This window comes from Podarcis pityusensis, assembly GCF_964106645.2.
Source record: "Podarcis pityusensis genome assembly, chromosome: 5".
Taxonomy (NCBI): domain Eukaryota; kingdom Metazoa; phylum Chordata; class Lepidosauria; order Squamata; family Lacertidae; genus Podarcis; species Podarcis pityusensis.
The window spans coordinates 7,343,387-7,363,456 of NC_138032.1; the positions used below are offsets into that span (position 1 = coordinate 7,343,387).

A 20,070-nucleotide genomic window follows, 5' to 3' on the forward strand; every position below is an offset into this window, starting at 1 on the left:
GGCTGAGGGGATTCCCACGGTCGAGGGAGAGGAGGTGGTGGCAGACGAGGAGGAGGAGGCGGCAGAGTCAAGGAGCGGCTCCTCATCCGAAGCAGCCCGTGCCGCTGCCGCTGAGTGCTTGTGAGAGCAGCACAAGCAGCATCAGCAGTGCCAATGTGCCCGCCCGCAGAGGGGGGTGGGCCGAGGAGGGTAGGAAGGAAAGATGGTTGGCAGGGCACAGCTGGCAGCGTGCAGGGAAAGGGGAGGCTGCCGGCAAAGCTGCGCAGCTCCCCCACTCACTGGGGTGCCCCTGAGAGGCCGGTGCCCTGGCACAACGAGCCACTAAGCCCTATGGGAAAGATGTCTCTGGGAGGAGGGGGCAGGCAGGCTGGGACACCCTCTGGACTAGCTCTAAGTAAGAAGGCAGGAAGATGGGGGAATGGCTGAGGGCAGACGGAGATTACTAGGGCAGCATCCTATTTGGCCTAATGCACCAACTGCTGCCTGGTGTGCATGTTGACATGTGGTGCCACACCTTGAATGCTGAGTCAGATCTCCCAGGAAAGTCCCAAATGGCGCAAGCAAAGTAGTTTCTGCCACAACTTGTCTCTCAGCTCTGGCACTAGGAAATCAGATGTGTTACTGAACATACAAGCCCATGGAAAAGCCTCTCCTGTGGTCTTGGAGCTGCAACCCTCTTCCTCCAGCCTCACCCCTTTAGTACTATCACCTTCCACTTTGGTTAAATCCCTCGTTGTATCAAACAAATATGATGTCTTCTTATTTAATCCAGGAGGAGGGTACCTCTGAGCATTTAAGGAGTACCTTTCCTCTTGTCACAGAGCAAATGCACTTAAAATTAGGGAGCAGGCTTTCCATTCAGTGACAGGAGTTGCAAAAAATGAAGCAAAACCTCCCCACTAGTTAACAGCACTCTGAGGAAACAGCCCCCCAATTATTATTTTTTACAATTTCCCATAGGCACTCTGTACTCTGTACTGATCTGCCCAACTTATCCTCCATGGATCTACATGCATTGCATTGCATGTGGTGTGATTTTGGGTGTTGGGGGGACATTCCACCTCCTGGAATTTGCAGAGCAGCTACACTTTGCCCCATGCAATCCAGCACCTCTCCTAACTCTTAAAATAATCTCATTCCAGTGTCAGGGCAGGTGGAGGGATTGTGGCCATTCGTTAGTGAACTGAAAAGTGAGAAAAGATAGGTTGAACAAGAGGATAAAATTTATTGTGCATCACAGCTAAGGAGCAAATTTAATCAAAAGATACAGGCTGTCACCATGGACAAGAGAGACCCCATTAACGTGGACCTCTGTTTAAGGACTTAGAGAAACCACATGGGAATATGGGGTTAAAGAAAAAAAGTCTACTGCACCTCTTCAACATCAGGATAAAGGGAGGGAAGGAAGAAGATGAAGGAAAGAGGGTGGTTTGGAAGTCACCATCCAACATTGGGTAAAAAATATATTTCACTATTGAAAGGACCCTGGAAAGGCTAACAAAGGAAGGCAAGTGTGATCAGATGCTCTCAGGAGAACTGGAATCTTTTCTTTCCCTTCATTTATTTAGAAACACAACCTGAATTCAATGTAACTGAGATGAAAACCTTCAACATAATAGCAGTCTAAAAGAATCAAACTCCTTGTGATCTTCCACAAATCTGAGGTCAGGCAGCCTCTTCCATTCTTCCAAGGAAGACATGCACACCCACTCCCATGTCATCCAAAGCTATGGTTCCCAATTAGCTAAGTACTGCAGACACCTGGTTTTTCAAAAGCCAAGCCATGGACCCCCTACTTTTGAACATTTTGATAACTCTATGGTAGTTTTTGTTACGTGAATGGTGCTGTGGACCCCTTGGAGTCCCCATCAGTTGGGAACCACTGCATTAAAGAATGACTTTCAGATGGCCCAACTGCGATTCTGCAATCAGTTCTTGAGCTATTACAATAGTAAGGAAATGGGATTTTCGGGTTTAGCAGGATCACTTGGGTGCCACTTGAACTCAGCTGCAAGATTGTGCCAATATTGGGGCACTAGAAGACCAAACTCAAGGTCTTGAAAAATGGTGCTGGGAGGTGCTTCATTTTGTTACATCTTCTAGCAACATTTTCTTCTGCCTTCAACCTGATGCAGAAGCCTAGGCAGGAAATCAACGTGCCCCAAATGTTCCATGTCTGGCCTTGCAAGTGGGTGAATCAAAGTGGGCGTCTTCTGTCTCCAAGTGAGTGAGGCTCATATTAGGTGTAGCAGATAGAAATGGCAGCCTGTAACAGCTCCCTTCTTGCAAAAATGGCAGCCCCAACAGAGAGGGGTCCGCAAACGTAGCAGGATTACTAGATGATGCTTGTGCCTAAGGTACAGCTGGAGGATGTTTTCAAAAGTAATGACTTTTGGGTGTTTTTAACTGTTACGTTTGTTTTTAGAATGTTGCTATAGAATTCATTTTGCTTAAGTTGTGTGTCTGTTTGTCGCCCTGGGCTCCTTTGGGAAGAAAGACAGGATATACAGCAAAAGTAAAATGTAATAACAAAGCAGCAGCAGCCACTGAATTGCTCAGATATATGAACGTCCCAGTTGGCGTGCTCTGGGCTGTGCCAGCCTCAGCCACCGTGTTTCCATTTGAACACTGGCTAAGATTGAAAGACAAAATTGCCTTTGCAGAAAGGGGGTATATGAGCATCGCTCTCTGTCCCCATATATTGTCTGTTTGGCTACTGGCCTTCCTCACCTGCTGTTTCCTGCTTACCTCTTGGCATGGTGCCACAGGTCGCAGGGCCTTCTGCGCCCACGGAGAGCCCGCCAGCTGGCACCCGTGTGTTGGCAGAGTGTGTAATCTGCGTCCTTCTTGCGCAGACAAAAGCTCCCTTTTTCCTACAATTAACTGCCGACGAATCGGGCGCTATTTGCATATCAAAGAAAGTCAGTGGTAATCTGCGGTGCGGCATCTAAAGAAAGTTCTAATTACTCCTCTGTATAATTAGAATGAGTGGGCAATGGAGAGGAGGAAGAGGAGGAGGCATAGATGGAAAAGTTACCTCTCTCCGGTTGCAGGAACGAACGTCACAGGGGTAGCCAAGGCAGAGAGCCATCTGCTCTCCCACGATGGGGAGGGCTACTGTAAGCCCTGCTAAAGTGTATGTGTGTGTTTTTAATGGCGCTGTGGGTTAAACCACAGAGCCTAGGACTTGCCAATCAGAAGGTTGGTGGTTCGAATCCCCGCGATGGGGTGAGCTCCCGCTGCTCTGTCCCTGCTCCTGCCAACCTAGCAGTTCAAAAGCACGTGAAAGTGCAAGTAGAGAAATAGGTACCGCTCTGATGGGAAGGGAAACAGCATTTCCATGCGCTGCTTTGGTTCGCCATAAGCGGCTTAGTCATGCTGGCCACATCACCCGGAAGCTGTATGCCGGCTCCCTCGGCCAATAAAGCAAGATGAACGCCGCAACACCAGAATCGGTCACGACTGGACCTAATGGTGAGGGGTCCCTTTACCTTTAGCTAGCTTGCTGCAAATTTTGGGAAACTGAACGGGCTCAAAAAGTTTTCATGGTGAGCTGTCTCCCCCAAATTCACATTGATGATATGGGGCAGAGCTGCACCATTTGTGTTGGGATATGATTAGATGCTAGGAGACGATATATTTGTTAGATATTATCCTTCCCTCCTCATGTTTGTGAGTTCAGCAGAGTGCCACCCCTTTGCAGCTTAAAAGGGAAGCTTAGATAGGCTAGTTTTAGCCTTTTAGTTTTAATAATCCAGGATGCTTTAAGACAGACTGGATTTTCCTGGTATTTCCTCCTTTCCTCCCCCTCAAAACTATAATCACTCACAAACAGCCTTGAAAAAGGTAACAATAACATTCACTCACCAGCAAAAGAGTAACAGACACAGCAGCTTCGTTCAGGCAAGCTGAAAATAGTGATTGAGTTACTAAGGCAAACTTAAATCTAGCTTAAAAATGGAGTCTGAGCTGGAGCTCAGACTTGCTGCAGACTTTCTCACATTGTAGGCATGTTGGAGTTGAGTTGGGAAGACAGTGCGTTCAGGCAGGGAAAAGCATAAACAGCTACGCCTTCTTCCTGCCAGGGCACAAAGGGAAGTGTTCTCGCTAAGTTCTCTCTAGCAATTTTACAGAAAAGGCCAGGCATCTTTACTTGGCCTCAAGTGGCCGATAACCAGGTGCAAAACGCGCCTGGCGCCTGGCTAATTTCGAACACTGCTTTGGACCTCGGGCACCGTCCCCTGTGTCCCTTGAATGCCGCGCTGCTCATGCCGTCCCATTGCTGTGTTGCAGATGCCGCGAGCCAGCTGCCCCCCAGCACGCTGCTGAAGGGTTTGCTGCACAGCCGCTTGTGCCAGCTGAATGCCCGCCAAGGCTCCTGCGATCCAGAGAGCGACTCTTCCCAGACCACCATCTCTCCGGAGACCTTGTGCTCCAGCCTCTGCAGCCTGGAGGACAGCCTCCTCCTCAAGGAGCTGGGCTCGCCCTCAGAACTGGCCGCCAAGCTGCTGGGCTCCATGTCGGGCGAGGAGGAGCTCCTCCTCTCCAAGTTGCCCCCACAGACAGCCGGGGAATGTGCCTTCCGGAGCCTAGCGCAGCTCGAGTGCCTGGACTCAATGTACTCCATGTCCTTCACCGAGTCCTGCCTCTCACCCACCGAAGACGAGGGCATCCCCTGCAAGGACTACAAGGGTCACGAGGACAGCTGCCAGGTCCGGAGGAAAGTGTCCGATGTGGCCTCTTCAGGCGTGGTCTCCCTGGACGACAACGAAGAGGAGGAGGAGGAGGAAGAGCAAGAGGAAGACACCGGCGAGCAGTGAGACCCGCTCTCGCCGCGGCATGCTTCACCTGCCATTTTTCTGTCCTGCTCCGTGGCATCCGCCCTCGACCGTGCTCCGTGGCCCGCCTGTCGTCCTGGAGCGGGGGCTCCCCCTTCCCTCACCGGGTGGCAGCCGGGCTGTCTGCAGGGCAGGGGGAGGCGGGGTGGTAAGCCGACCAGCGCCCCCCTGCCCTGCCCTGCCCTCCTGCCTTCACCTCCACTGTGCCATCTGATCCAACCATTGAAGCCTGAGGGGGGCCTCTCCCACGCGTGGCTCCGTGGATTTTGCCTGCTGCATTTTCTCTCTCTTTCTCTCTCTCGTGGTCTGTTTCGTTTTCTTTGCATGAGAATGTCTTGAGGGTGGGGGTGGGGGTGGGGGAAGAATCAAGCAAAGCGACAGAACAAAAGCAACAGCGGGGCAGCTGGACAAACCCCCCACCCGCCCACCCCCCAAATACAGGGCCTGTTGGGAGCATGCTGTGCTCTCCCCGATCTCAGTGCCCCCACCCAAGGCTGGTGCGGGGGGGGGGGGTTGGAGAGAAGAGGCCCGTCTCATGCTGTCCAAGTGGCATGGCTAAACTGTGATGACGACGACCCTTAAGACAATTTAACTAATATATATATCTATAAATATATATGTATATCTCCGCGCCTGACCCCTTCCCCTTCCAACTTCTCCGGCTCGAGGTTGAAGGGCTGAAACAGAATGTGGAATGCAATGGATGCTTGATTTGTTATGCCTTTTTTATATATAAAAAAAGAAAAAAAAAAGAAAAAAATCCACACTGGCCCAAATGGACACTTCTCGGCTTTTACTGTCTTGAATTTTATACTATGGACCCGCCGGGGAAAAGAAGGGTTAAGGAGGGAGCGGGGTATTACGAGGTGGGGGGGGGCAGGGCTTGCTATGTGCTCCTCTTCCCCCCTACTCCCTTCCTTGGGAAGAAGCTGGAGCATGGCAGGGCGTCGGTGGGAGCAGCCAGTCCTCCCACCCCAGATCTTTTCTATATTTTTGTATGTGTGTGTGTGTGTGTGTCTGTGTTGCTGTCATCCTCGCGGGCACTGCTCTTCCTCCTGTGGACGGGTTTTCTAAGGGGTCCGCCGCTCCCTCCACACTTCCATCCTGGACAGCCCGGGGTGGGAAAATACTGTGATCCTCATCCCACCTCTCCTCTGCCCCTTAGCAGTTCACCCCACTGCACAAGACCCTGTGAGGAAGGGATCCACCTCCCCCAGCCCCTAGCTCTAAGCAGCTCCAAATGTGAGGGGGACCCTTACCCTCCAGCAGGGCTCTAAGGTGGTGCCAGGGGGGTAGAATGACTTCAGGTCCACTCATGCCTTGGCTAACGGTGGATTAGGGAACCTTTCATGCTCCCTTTAATTCCCCATTGTCCATGCGGCCGATTACTGCTGTTCCACCCTTTCTCACTCCTAAGCAAAGTTTCCTTGCGTTTAGAAAATCCAAACAGGACGGCTGCATCAGTTGCACAAGGACTCTCCAGATTAATTTTATTATTTATTCCAATTTATAACGCTCTTCACCCAAAGATACAGTATAAGAACACAAAACACGTAACAAAAAAATTAAAATAATAAATAACACCCACCCCTCCCCAGACACATTTAAAAGGCAATGGGTTGTTTAATTAGCCAAAGGTCTGGTTCTTAAAGGCATGTAATGAAGGCACCAGTCAAGCCTCCCTGGGGAGAGCATTCCACAAATGGGAAGCCACTGCAGAAAAGACCCTGTTCTTGTGTTGCCACTCTCTCGACCTCTTGTGGAGGAGGCACATGAAGAAGGGGCTCGGATTATGATCTCAGGGTCTGGATCAGTTCATGTGGGGAGAGGTGGTCCTTGAGGTATTGCAGTCCTGAGCCATTTAAGGCTTTATAGGTCAAGACCAGCACTTTGAATCGGGCCTGGAAAGTAATTAGTGGCAAGCACAGTTTGGGCAAGGATAGGTGTAATATGCTTGAACTGTTTCCCCCTGTTGAGCAACCTGGCTGCTGATTTCTGCACCAGCCGTAGAATTAGGGATGAGAAAGTGTGGGGCAGCAGTAGTTGTGCGGAGAACGCCACATGGACAAGGGGAAGTTAAAGGAGGCACTAGGGCTTCAACAACCACCAGGGTATGGACAGGTCTAAATCTGTATGGTGGGTTAATTAGGCATACAGGCCAGGTTTATCGAGTCTCCAAACTTCTGCCAGTTTTATGCCAGCTCAACTGTTATGGCTGCTTCAGAAGGATCCCCGGGGACTTTGGTTTGGTCAGAGCACTGAGGATTCTGTTAAAGATCCTTAGCACTTCCTCGCACAACTATTGTAGCAAAGTTCCCTGGGGAGGAGAGCTACGAAAAAGCAGTGTTAAGTCTGCAGCGCGTACCTATATGCCCAGAAAAAAGGGGGGACACAGATGCAAGCCTGCGTATCCCCTTGGCGTGCATTGCTCCATAAATCCTGCCACCTGCATGCACACAGGTGTATTGTAGCACAAGTCTGCTCCCTGCGCCCCCCCCCCACATGCACATGCAGAAGAGACACACACACACCTCTTTTAAAGCAGTTAAAAAGCATAAACCCTTTCCCACCCACCAGTAATTCTGGGAATTGTAATTCTTAGGGTTGCCAATGTTTAAGACTGCCCCTTCTCCTAGGTCTGTGATATCAGCCTGACCCACAGAAGTGTTGCAGGTGAAGCTTCACTGTCCGCCACTGTTTCTCTATGCTAAATTGCTTATCACCTGATAAATTTCAGTGGGTCAGGCAGTTGGTAAAGGCCCCAGGATCAGTAATAGAAGCTGGTAACCCTAATTCTGATAGGTGGCTGGTTCGCTTTAACAAAGATGTTTCAGCAACCCCAGTAGCTATGCTTCCATACACACTTTTGGGGTGAAGCCCTGCTGACTAGTTTTAAACCATTTTGCATTTGGCTCTTTGCCCCCATTTTAATCCCAGCTTTCTATTTGTTTCCTCAGTGCAGATGATCAACTCTAATAGATGTGAGGGCTCCCCCTGGTTTCCTCTAGAGGGAGCAGAACCTCCATGTTCAGAGACAGTATACCTCTGGTGTAATCCACAGGGCTCATCTTGGGCTCATCTGATGCAGCAATCGCGCAAGCCCCCCCCTCCCAATCCCGTTGACTCTGCAGATTTCATTCTTTGGCACAACTCTTCAAGGCACAGGAGCCCTGCTATCTATTGCACTTGGTCACCCTGCGTTCAGCATGACCATTGAGAAATATCCCTGAAGAATGCACATCAGGAGAGAAGTGCGGTAAATGCAAACACATGCCCCAAAGCACTTGCACACACACACACACACACACACACACACACACACACACACACACAGATGCATGAATACAGACCCCAACTCCCCTATCAAGACAATCAGGTCCATCCCTCCTGGTTTGGCTGCCTCTCCTATTTTTTGTTTTTAACCAGGTAATCCACAGAGAGCAGGTTGGGGAGCAGTGAAATGGGACTTCTGAGAGATGCTTCTGTTTGGTGTGTGGAACAGGGAGCAGGGAAAGAACCAAGTTCCTAATATCTCTCATGATCTGGAGGTGAGGGTAGGGAAAAATGGTTTGCAGGGCCACTGGCTTCGCTGGGTATCTCGGACCCCTGCAAACTCCTGACCTTGCTCCTCCTCCTTGCTTTCACCATCTACTCACCTGCTTAGAGCAAGGAAAGAGCAGCATCTTTTGCTTGCCTTGTGCTCTCCACTCTGGGTGGTTGCACTAGCTGGGCTCGGAGGGAGATGGCAAAACGACGGGCAGCAGGAACAAGACACAAGGTGGGCAGGCTCCAAAGTCTGGAGATGCGTGGTTACTGCTAAATGCAGAAATGTGTATGTGTGTGTCCCAGCAGGGTCCCACGCAGGCCCTGGTCTCTGTTCTGCCCCAGGCTTCTCTGTGTTTGTTGGCACCTTCTATGGAAAGTGCAATTTCACAGACAGCAGCCCATCTTTTAGGAGAAGCAAGGCCTTTGGAAAAAGTAGCTCATTCCTAAGAATTTAAGGGAGCTGCTCTGTGGCAAGGGATGGACCAAGGGATGGACAGAGACCAGGGCATCTCTCACCAGCTGCATGCCATCCTGACTGGAGAGGACAGGTTTGCTGAAGGTGCGATGACAGTCAGGTACCGCAATGGTCCCTTGTAGCTATTTTGAGGCAGCTCTGGCACAGCCTACAAGGATGACAGTGAAAGATGAGGGACAAAGGGCTGAAGGACTGTTCAGGTGATGGGAAGGGGAGGGGAGAGGGAGGAATAAAACCAGGTTCAGTTCAAGGAGATCCCTTCAAGTCAAGGATGCTTGAGTAGTTATCATGGCTTCCTCCCCTCGCCACAACTTTGTGCAAACCCAGTCCAAAGTCGGTGGACCACCCTGCCCCACAACTAGCCTCTGGGCAGCCCTCCCCTTCCTGCCACCCCCCCTTGATGCACCTGCAGAGCTGTGCCCCAAAGCCTATGCACCCCTCCCCCACTTTCCCCCATCCTCTCCAGCCCTTGCACTAGGCTCCCTGCCCCCAAATGCACAATATTGTTTCCGTGTGTCCCTGTTTCTGCCCTGCCCTGCTCCCGATGTATGCCCCTGGCTGGTACGAGTGTCTGTTTTCGTTCTGTTTGTATCTGTAATTCATTAAAAGGCTGGTTCTACCTGACTGTGTCTCTCCATGTGTGTGCGTCTTTCTCTGTCTCTGTGGACTGGCCCTACTAACTTCGCTCACTGCATCCTCCCACAAGTAGGATTGGGAGGGTGGTTTGCAAACGCTCCACCTCCAAAGTCCTTTTACCAAAGAGCTCTTGGATGGACATGCAGAAGGCCTCCTCCTCCTTCACAGACTGAGAGCATAACCTAGAAAAACACCGGGCAAGCTATCATTCAGGGGAGCCAATCTGCCACCAGTGAGCTTCTCACTGAGGGATCCCTGTTGGGTTTCCAAGAAGTTGCAAGGTCATCCAGAAGGAATCATTCCCACTATGTTCAAGGTTTGAGTGCTGCTGATTCAGTGGCATAATGTGGGTTGCCATAGCCCGGGGCTGCACAGAAGGGAGGGAAACGGAGTATGCATGCACATCCAGTGGTATCTGAGCCACCCAGGAGACTGCAGCCACAGAGATCAGAAGAGTCTGGAGAGGTCACTTCATGGTTCGCATGGAGAAGCCGTTTGCAATGGAAGTGTGCAGCTGCATAGAGGCAGCACCAGGTGTTGAAATTTTGCAACCCTAACAATTTTGCGCCCAGGGCCACCCCACACAACACCACTGTGTTGATTATTTCATTTTTGTTTGATTTATTGCATTTCCACCCTACCTTTCCTTTAAGGAGCTCACAGTGGCAGGCATGGTTTTCCCTGCTCTCCATTTTACCCTCACAACAACCCTGTAAGGTAGGTTAGGTTGAGAGATGGAGACTGGCCCAAGGTCACCGGGTGAACTTCATGGCTGAGTGAGGATTTTGACTCTAGTCTCTAAGGTCCTAGCCTGAGACTCTAACCAGTACGCCGTACTGCCTCTCATGTGCAGCCACAAGGTAATCACCCACTCCCAAGAGGTGTGTGTTGGTAGGGCTGGGGGAATCTCAAGCTTTTCAGAAGTATAAAAAAGCCATAAGGGGGGAAAGAACCCCAGAAGCTTTCAAATAAGGACAAAAATCCGCGTGTGTGTGGGGTGTGCGTGTGTTAGAGAACAGAATGGCAGGACTGGACTCCTGAACACGCTGCAAGGTTTTGTTGCAGTTCCACCACCCCAGACTACCGCAGTCTAATCTTTACCAGCTTTCCACACCATCTCTTCTGCAAGATCAGCAGATCTCAGCATATCCCCAGGGAACTGATCAATATGAACAACTGGCTATGTTCCCATGAGATCTTACTTATAAACTCACTGTCTTCTTTTGTAATCACCACGATCTTCACTTAGTTCAAGAAATGGAGATCTCAACCCAGAGGTTAGATTTTTCTCCTAGGGGAGTTCTCGCTGCTGAAAATTTCTGCTGCCCTTTTCTGCAGTTTTGCAAGATCCTTCTTGAGATGAGATGACCAGGGGTGGGCACAGGGACCCACATGCGGTCACCCAGAGACTGTGGTCACAATGACTGGGGTAGCACTGCCTTCCATCTCTGACTTGCTCCCATTCTTATCCGAGGATCTCTAGATGGTTTACCTGGGTCTCCTCCTGCCCTTAATTCTTACAACAACCCTGTCAGGTAGGTCAGGCTGGGAGTTGGAGGCTTGCCCAAGAAGAGCTGTTGCTCGCCAGGCATCATAGGAGGTGGTGTGGAACAACCACAACATCATGTGATGGCAATAGCCAAGCCACCATCTGCCAGCCTCTCCTTCTCTCCAAATCTGCAATACAGGAATAAAAAAGCACTAGCCTACTCTGTAAGGCTGTTGTGTGAGGTTGTGCATAAAGCACTTTCAGCCCCAATGCTTAATATGGGCATCAGCATCGTGCTTCGTTCATAGGAAGCTGAGCCAGGCCACTGGTCCATCTATCCTAGTAATGTCTACCCTGGCTGGCAGCAGTTCCCTTTAGGGCTCTCTCTTAATCCTGCCAAGGAATGCTGGGGTTTGAACCTGGGACTTTGGCCCTGCATACCTGAAGGAGTGTCTCCACCCTCATCGTGCAGCCTGAACCCTGAAATCCAGCTCTGAGGGCCTTCTACCGGTTCCCAAATTGCGAGGTGGGGTTACAGGGAACTAGGCAGAGGGCCTTCTCGGTAGTGGCACCTGCCTGTGGAACGCCCTCCCATCAGATGTCAAGGAAACAAACCACTATCTGACTTTTAGAAGACATCTGAAGGCAGCCCTCTATAAGGAAGCTTTTAATGTTTGATGTTTTACTGTGCTCCATGTTTTAAATTTGTTGGAAGCTGCCCAGAGTGGCTGGGGCAATTCAGTCAGATGGCTGGCATATGAAAGTAATAATATAATAATAATAATAATAATAATAATAATAATAATAATAGTAGTAGTAGTAGCAGCAGTAGTAGTAATACTCAGCTATGGCCCTTTCCCATAAAATAGGTCCTCTGCTGGACACTGCTCCCATTCCAAATATTGTGAGGCTCAGAGGGGTAGGGGGTGGGCTTCACCCTGCCCCATTGTTCTCATCACCTCTCACTCCCTGCCGCTGAGAATGCAGCCTCCTTATCTCACATTCCAGCACAAGGACACAGCGACTAGGCCAATTATGGACATCTTGGCTCTGCTGGACCAGGACAAAGCCCTCCCCTCCCCCGTCCATGTAGGCACTGCAGACCCCTTAGTCCCACACTGCATCCAGGAGAGAGCTGCCGCCCCCATCGCCCAGGCCATGTCTTCGGTGAGCTCGTCCTCGTCCTCTTCCACCTTCCGCTCAGAGCACATCAGCACCTACAGCCCTGGGAAGCCTCGCTTCGAGCCTCTGCTGGACCCTCCCCATGGGATCTTCGGGGCCGGGAGAGCTCGAGAGTCCTATGGGTACTCAGGTGAGTGAGCCCATCTGGGGGCAGCCAGGGGCACTGATCCCACAGGCTCTGAGCTTGAGCAACAGGAGGCAAGAGTCAGGGTTGGCCCAAGGGAATGCCAGTGCCAGGTGAATGGACTTTTTGAGTCTTTTGGCTGCCTGACCTTAGGTCAGTGGCTGGGTATCTTTGTTCAAAGGCCACATTCTGGGGAGCCTAATCTACGGCTGCTGATGGGACTGCAGCCAAAGCGGGCAAGGCCATCCTTTCTCTCTCTCTCTCTCTCTGTCAACCTCTTTCTCTCTTTTCTCCTCCCTCCCATCCCTTTCTCTTCATCCCACCCCTCCTCTCTGTCTCTGCCAACATCTCTCTCTCTCTCTCTCTCTCTCTCTCTCTCTCTCTTTTTCTGCCACCCCCTTTCTCCCTCTCTCCTTCTGCCATCCCCTTCTGTCTCTCTGTCTCTCTCTTTCCCCTCTCCTCTCTCTGCACTTCCATCTTTCTCCTGCTGTGACAGGAACAGGTCCTCCTCCCTGCCAGAACTCTGAAGTGATGGTTTGCCAAGGGCTTTCCCCCTTCCACCTCCCATCACCCCATCCATTTCAGCTTCACCCCTTCCTATGCCCTCTCCGGCCCTCTTTCTCTCCCTCCAGCCTCCTCTTCACACCCACCCACACCTGTTGTTGCAATGGCCAGACCTGTCTTCCAAGGGCCCACCCTCACCCCTCTGCATCTCCTCTGCCTTTGCTTCCCTCCACCCTGCCACAGGCTCACCCCCCTCAGCACACCCTTCTGCTCTGGGCAGCAGCAACGTGATCGCCAGTGGTGACAAGTACCAGGTCATGGCGGACGTCAGTCAGTTTGAGCCTCACGACATCGTGGTGACCACTTATAACTATTGCATTGTCATCCAGGCAGAGAAGGTGAGATGGCCAATGGCGGTGAGGGTGGGGGGCTGGAATCAAAACTGCAGGAGGCGTGGTTGCAGGCTGTTGTATGGGCATAGCCAAGGGGGGACAGATCCACCAAAAAATATTGAAAAGCATTGAAAAGACACACACATCCCCAACTCAACAACTTTGGCTGATCCCCTAAGAAAAGCTCAACACCTTTGGCTGCCCACCCCCTCTAACAAAAATCCTGACTACGCCCATGGGCTGATGGGTGGATTTTTGATGAGCAGGAGAGGATATTTTGTTTATTCATTATCCTCTTACTTGTGCAAGAATGCAAACACCTATTTCAGCACAGTTAAAAATCGCCATCCATGTGCAGCTTATATTTAGAAGCTTGGGAGACAAGGTTGTGTAACCTTCTAGAAAGAACAATTATGATCTGCAAGGATGCTTAGGCAGATTCGGATCACCTCTCTTCTTATATGTGCAAACCCTCAGACAAAGAAAATCACCCTCAGACTCTTTTAGGCAAAGAAGAAAATATAAGGTTTACTCACTTGTAAGTCTTGCCAGGATTCAACACATACACTGGTGAAAATCAAGCAGGCAATAATCCTAAAAGTTACAAAAATCTATAGTCCAGTCTGAAATGGAGTGCACACTCTTGAGGAGAGCTCGCAGACGGCCCATCCCATTGTAGGTTAGAAGAAGAGAGTGCAGCCACAGGAAGAAAAAGATTAAGTCTTCTATTGTTCCCTTTCTTCCCACAGAGGTTTAGAGGATGTGACACCATATAGTCTCCTGTTTGTGACTCTGTAGCAGTCATGCATTTGTGATTTTGGCTGCAAATTTTCCAGCCCTGGCTATAGCTCGGGGGTGAGGACAGCTTTGCACGGAAAGACCTTAGCTGGGGAGGGGGTGGGGACATCTGATTTGCATGCAGGAGAGCTAGGAAAATCCTTGGAGAGCCTCTGTCAGTCAGTGTCAACAAGACATCCCCAAACTGGTGCCTTCCAAGTGGTTTGAACGACAACTCCCTTCCACCCAGAACATGGCCGTGCTGGTGCTGGTGCAGATGGGAGTTGAAGTACGAAATTATAGGGGTGGGGGAACCAGATTGGGGAATGCAGGTGCAGACAGTTCTATTACTGAATTGAATGCATGGAAGACCTGGCTTGGGATAAGGCAGTTTCTTACATTTTATCTACTCAAAAGAACCAACAGCTAGAGATGGATGCCTCAGGTCTTCCCTAATTTGCACACCTTCATCCTCGGAAAGTGTTCAAACTTTTTGTCCTGCTTTGGTGCATGATGGTAGGTGCTCCTTTGAAGAACTGAACTTATCTTTTAGCCAGTGTAAGTTTGGTACGTGAGATGTGTAAAATGCAAGAGCTGGTTTGGGGGGAACGTCTAAGGCAGGGTGTTTTGCTTGCCCCACAGGTGGCCGAAGACGGCACTGTCTCCAACACTTTCACTCACAAGTGCCAGCTCCCGGCAGACATGGATCCTCTGTCCATCAGCTGCTCCCTGAACGATTCCGGCATGTTGGTCATCACTGCCAGGCGACAACTCCTGGCACCACCTCCTGTCTTCCGCACGGAGGTCAAGCTTTAACAGCGGATTTTGTCACAACCTGGGAAGCAGGGAACCTTCATAAAACTACCTTGCCTTGGGTAGATTTGCCTAGTAGCCTTGTTCTTGAATTGTTTGATTGGCACCTCTGAATAGCCCAATGTCCCATCATACACTGCTGCTGCAGAACCTTGGACCTTCTGCCTGCAATGCATGCTGGGACCTATCCCCATGCGCGTCTCTTTTGCTGCAGGGATAAAAACTACCTGTAGACTTAGAACACTGTGTCTATACTGAGTCACACTATCTCAGTACTGCCAAGTGACAGGCGGAAGCTGCCCAGGATTTCAGGCACAGGGTTTTCCCCAGCCCTACCTGGAGATGCCAGGAATTGAACCTGCTACCTTCTGCACGCGAGGCAGATGCTCTATCCCTGAGCTATGGCCCTTCCTTCCTTGGCACTAGATGCAAACTAGGACTCTGGGGCCCTGCTGTGGGACTGGGAGACCCCTGCTACAATTCTGGAAACCACCACAGGAGTAGAAGAAGAGGCCCTTAATCTTGCTCAAACACAGTGGCGTAGCGTAGGGGGTGCAGGGGGGCCCGGCCGCACCGGGTGCAACGTCGGGGGGGGGCGCTCGCACTCGCAGCTCTCTGCCCCCTGCTAAAATCCACGGGTTAGGGGGCGCAAATTACTTGCCTTGCCCCGGGTGCTGACAACCCACGCTACGCCACTGCTCAAACACCTCCCATTTTTCCATCCTTCAATAAAGATCACTTCCTGCCCTGCAAAGTCTCTGCTCCTGACTAGAATTGTCTCAATGTCACCTTCTTCTTGGCTTCTTTCCCTAGCAATTCCCCTCTTTGATAGAATGGGCAAGGATGAAATGGGACCCAGAGCTTTATCTATTGCTGGAAGATTAGCTGTGTTGATATTTTTTTTTTTTTTGCAGCAAAAGCAATAAAAGAGTCTTGTGGCACCTCAAAGACAAATTGGTTAAGTCTCTTCCAAAAATTCTGGAAGGCATCAGGTTGGGGAGTGCCAAACTTTATCTAACACCCTTTGCAGGAAGGGAATCTTGGTAAATGGCAGGTCCACCAGGAATGAGCCAGTGGGCCACAATCAGCGCCAGTTACTCCAAGTTTTCAGGACACTTGGGAGAAGATACCCTCAATCTAGCCCTGCCTGCTCGCCATGGCCTCAGCTGCCCTCTCCTCCTGATCCCAAGCCCCTGCCCTGTGCTTTTATCATTACCTGCACAGGTGAGGCCACACCCACCTCTAGTCACATGCGGAGGAAGTCCGTCCCAGCCCAGAGGGAAACAGGAAGTTTACCTGCTGGCTGGACAAACATCCCTCCCCATGTCTAAACATGTACACTCTAGGAATGTTGTAATTGACTGCTCCTGTGTTTCACATCCCACAGGCACTACACACACCTTACATTTGAAGCACATCCAAAGTAAATTGCTTCTCCCCAAGAATCCTGGCAGCTGTATTTTCCCCTTTGTTGTTGTTGTTTAGTTGTGCCCAACTCTTCGTGACCCAATTCCCAGCCCTCTCAACAAACTGTGCTTCCCGGGATTCTTTGGAGAAGGTCAACACACTTTACATGTGTGTTGAACAGTCTTCATGGCATGAAAGTTGTCCAGTTGGCATTACAGTGGTACCTCTGGATGCAAACAGGATCCATTCCAGAGCCCCGTTTGCATCCTGAAGTGAACGCAACCCGCGTCTGCGGGTCATGATTTGCTGCTTCCGCGCATGCACGTGATGTTATTTTGAGCGTTTGCGCATGCGCGAGCATCAAAACCCGGAAGTAACGGGCTCTGTTACTTCCGGGTCGCCATGGAGCGCAACCCGAAAATATTCATCCCGAAGCTACTTCAACCTGAGGTATGACTGTATCATCATCATCATCATCATCATCATCATTTCCCACCATTTTCCCTGTTAGAGACTCAAGTCAGCTTACAGATGCAATGAGAACTTGGCCGGTAGGAGGGTGGAATCAAAAGTAGAATGGTTTGGCTGTGGCTCCACCTGCTTGTGGCCTCAATGGGCAGCAGCAACCACTGTGCCTGCTGATGCTGTTGTCCCACAGCTGCCCATCCCTAGTTCAAGGTGTTGCTTTCTGTGTGTCAGAGAAAGAGAAAGGAAGGAAGGAAAGGGTGCAGGAAAGGGTTAAAGCTGAAGACCCCTCTGTGCCAAAACCATCATCACATAGGAGTTGTATACTGAGTCAGACCATTGGTCCACCAGGCTCATTATTATCTGCACTGCTTGGCCCTCCAAGGCTGTGAAAGAGTTTTCAGGCAGGAGTCCTTCCCAGTGGCGTAGCGTGGGTTGTCAGCACCCGGGGCAAGGCAAGTAATTTGCGCCCCCTAACCCGTGGATTTTAGTAGGGGCAGAGAGCTGTGAGTGCGAGCGCCCCCCCCCCCGATGTTGTGCCCGGTGCGGCCGGCCCCCCCTGCACCCCCCACGCTACACCACTGGTCCTTCCCAGTCCTACCTGGAGATGCCAGAAATTGAACCCGGGACCTTGTGCACCCAAAGCAAATGCTCTAAAGCTAAGCCAGGCCTTTCCCCAAGAGCTCCAAGTAGAAAACAGGAGAGCTCAGAGAGGCTAGCTAAAAAAAGAGCCACTTGACCTCTGGGCGGGGCTTTTCAGTGCTTGCCCAGCTCCAAAAGAATTGCCCAGTTCTGACCTTGCTGCACCCACATACATTGCCACAGGGGCAGGCAGCATTTCTGCCCCTCCTCCCATTGGCCCAGCCTAAACCCACACCAACAAACCCGAAATAGTTTTATTTCTCCGCAGCTGACCAGCCCGCCTCCTCCACCCCACCGAAAGCTCTTTTGAAAGGACCAGCACAACTTTGGCAAAGGAGGAGCTGCTGGCGCTCGCTGACTGCCTCGTTCTTTTCTCTCCCTCTTTTTTTTTCCGGAGGAGATGCCAGCTGCTCATTACATCTCTATAGCACAGTAGTTTTATTTCCGTTTCCCTCTCTATTCCAAGCCCCAGGAACCCTGGCTCAGCATTCTTTTGCGCAGCTCCCGGAAGGCCAGCTCAGACTCTTTATTGACTAGGCAGTGTGTGTGTGTGTGTGTGTGTGTGTGTGTGTGTGTGTGTTTCTGGCAATAAAATAAAATAAAGGCAGAGGGGGAGAGAGAGCTGCTGGAGTTGGCAGGAGGAGATGAGTTCTGCAAGATCTGAGCTCCAGGGCAGAATCCTAGCTTCCCAGAATCCTTCAGTGACGAATGCAGGCCAATTCCTATGTGGCACACTTCCCCATGGAAAACACAGGCCTGGTTCTCTAGCACAGAATCCAGCTGCCAGGGGCAATAGAGATGGTGGCAGCAATGAGGTTGTGCTTTCACCTTTTAAGAAAAATCCAGGCGAGACAGCAGCCCATAAGAAAATGCTAAAAGTGTGCCAAGGGATGGGGCGAGGACTTCCGTGTGTGCTACTTAGCTCTGTGTCGCATGAAGCTGCCTTCTACCAAGCTGGGATAGCTCACTCGGTAGAACTTCTGTTTCAGTGTATCTGAAGAAGTGTGCATGCACACGAAAGCTTATACCAAGAACTAACTTAGTTGGTCTTTAAGGTGCTACAGGAAGGATTTTTTTTATTTCGACTATGGCAGACCAACACGGCTACCCATCTGTAGTCGGTAGAGCATGTGACTCTTAATCTCAGGGTCATGGGTTCAAGCCCTGCTTTGGCCAAAAAGATTTCTGCATTGCAAGGGGTTGGACTAAATGACCCTTGTGGGTACCTTCCAGCTTACAATTCTATGATTTTAAGTCAGTACTTTGGCCCACATAGGGCCAGCCCTATTTTTAGACAAAAGGAGGTGGCTGCCTCAGGCAGCAGCGTGGTCAAGTCGCTTGGAGACATTTCAGGCACATTGCCTTCGCCGTCCTATCCCCTTCTAAACCTAGCCAGCTTGGCAGCCACTGCGACCCGTTGTGGCAGGGAGTTCCGCAGTTCAAGCAGGGTCACCATTTCTCTGCTGGGCTTCTGTGAATGACCTCAGTTGGGACTGAACTCTGCTTGCAAACCATGAAGGATAGCCCCTTCCTGCCTTCTCAAAGCATCGCAGAATTGTAGCGTTGCAAAGGGTCATCTAGAGTAGTCCTAACTTTGCAACGCAGAAACCCCAGTTAAAGAATCGCTGACAGCTGGCTATCCAACCTCTCCTTGAAGGAGATTCTATCCCCTTCCTGGGGGCTCTGTTGGTTTGTTTTTGCCTGCAGAAGCCTCTCCCCTTCGTGCAGCAGCTCTGGGCACCCGCGTACTGGTCCAGGCGCCTCCATCCCTCTGCCTCCCTCGTTTTTCCTCCTCCTGCAACGCGACACTCATCACGCGGCGAAAAACGCCTTTCCGGGGGCCGAGGCGAGCCCTGCGCAACAGCTGCGGAGCGCGCCAGCTGCCGCCGGCGGGCAAAGAGGTCGGAGGGTCGCGGGTCTTGCAGCAGGCTCGGCCCGCTGCAGCAGCCACACGGCCGCCCTGGCGCGCCGCCGCCGCCGCCGCGCGTCCTGACGAGCGCGGCTGCAGCCCCAGGGAGAGCTTCTCCTTCGGTGTCAGCGGAGAGAGGCGGCCGGGAGGAGGAGAAGCGGCGGCAGAGCACGGCGATCGGCGGGAAGCAGCTGGAGCCAGGAGGCGGCGCTGGTGGCGGGGTGGGAGAGGAGGTGGAAGGGCAGGCCAATGCAAGGGGGAGGTTGCAGCGAAATTTCATGAACTAGGAACCCCGAAATTTCGAATCCCCTCCAAACTGGCGCCAAGGATTCGTCGTGGTTCTGTAGCGCGAGCGTTATGCCAGGCATCCCAAAACTGAGTAATCGAAACGACTACAAAACTTTGGCACAGGTTTGGAGGGGACCCAAAATTTCGGGGTTAAGGAGGCTCTCCGGAGAGACCAGGGTGGGCTTGTTGGCGGAGGAGGGAGGGTAGGTGGGCGTGAAAGGGTTAAAACAGGCGGTCAAGCTCCCTTGGTCTGGAAGCAGGTTTTCCTCAGGACCTGCAGCAGGGGAGCAAAGGTTTAAACCGCCCCCGCACAAACACACACACTCCACCCCTATTGTGGTCGCAGTTCACCATCAGTCCCTTCTCTCTTCCCCCAACCTCTGGTGCCATGTGCATTTCTAAAAACCTGCAGGTTAAATTCAAAGGTGGGTGGGTTTATTGCCAAAATAGCCTACTTAGAATCTTCTTTGCGTGTGGCTAAGTATTAGGGAATTCCAGGTTAAGGCTCCACAAGCCAGAGTTGAGGACACAGGGATTTCCACATAGGGCAAGTTTTGGGCGTGAAGCGCTGGCATGTGGCACC

General features: G+C 51.3%; 2 protein-coding genes across 6 annotated transcripts in view; both read left to right on the forward strand.

Moving 5' to 3' along the window:
* FAM131A (family with sequence similarity 131 member A) overlaps positions 1–5,239 on the forward strand; it is a 57,823-nt gene extending 52,584 nt beyond the window's left edge. For 2 of the 5 annotated variants that reach the window (XM_081008230.1, XM_081008232.1), the window contains exon 6: positions 4,294–5,236. In XM_081008230.1, coding sequence (XP_080864356.1) covers positions 4,294–4,820 — 527 coding nt within the window. In that variant the 3' untranslated portion in view covers positions 4,821–5,236. Of the gene's footprint in view, positions 1–4,293 lie in introns of all 5 variants that reach the window. The other 3 variants (XM_081008233.1, XM_081008231.1, XM_081008229.1) reach the window with 2 other exon arrangements.
* Positions 5,240–12,004: 6,765 nt separating this feature from the next.
* On the forward strand, positions 12,005–15,530 carry LOC308477343 (alpha-crystallin B chain-like). Its single transcript, XM_081005821.1, has 3 exons — positions 12,005–12,296; positions 13,038–13,192; positions 14,606–15,530. Exons 1-3 carry the CDS (start codon positions 12,020–12,022, stop codon positions 14,777–14,779), a joined length of 606 nt encoding a protein of 201 aa, XP_080861947.1. The 5' UTR covers positions 12,005–12,019; the 3' UTR covers positions 14,780–15,530.
* The last annotated feature ends 4,540 nt before the right edge of the window (positions 15,531–20,070 follow it).

Coding starts and splice junctions, on each gene's coding strand:
- LOC308477343 (XM_081005821.1), top strand. CDS start 12,020: ATGGACATCTTGGCTCTGCTGGACCAGGACAAAGCCCTCCCCTCCCCC. Junction 12,297..13,037: donor AGAGTCCTATGGGTACTCAG/GTGAGTGAGCCC, acceptor ACCCTGCCACAG/GCTCACCCCCCTCAGCACAC. Junction 13,193..14,605: donor TTGTCATCCAGGCAGAGAAG/GTGAGATGGCCA, acceptor CTTGCCCCACAG/GTGGCCGAAGACGGCACTGT.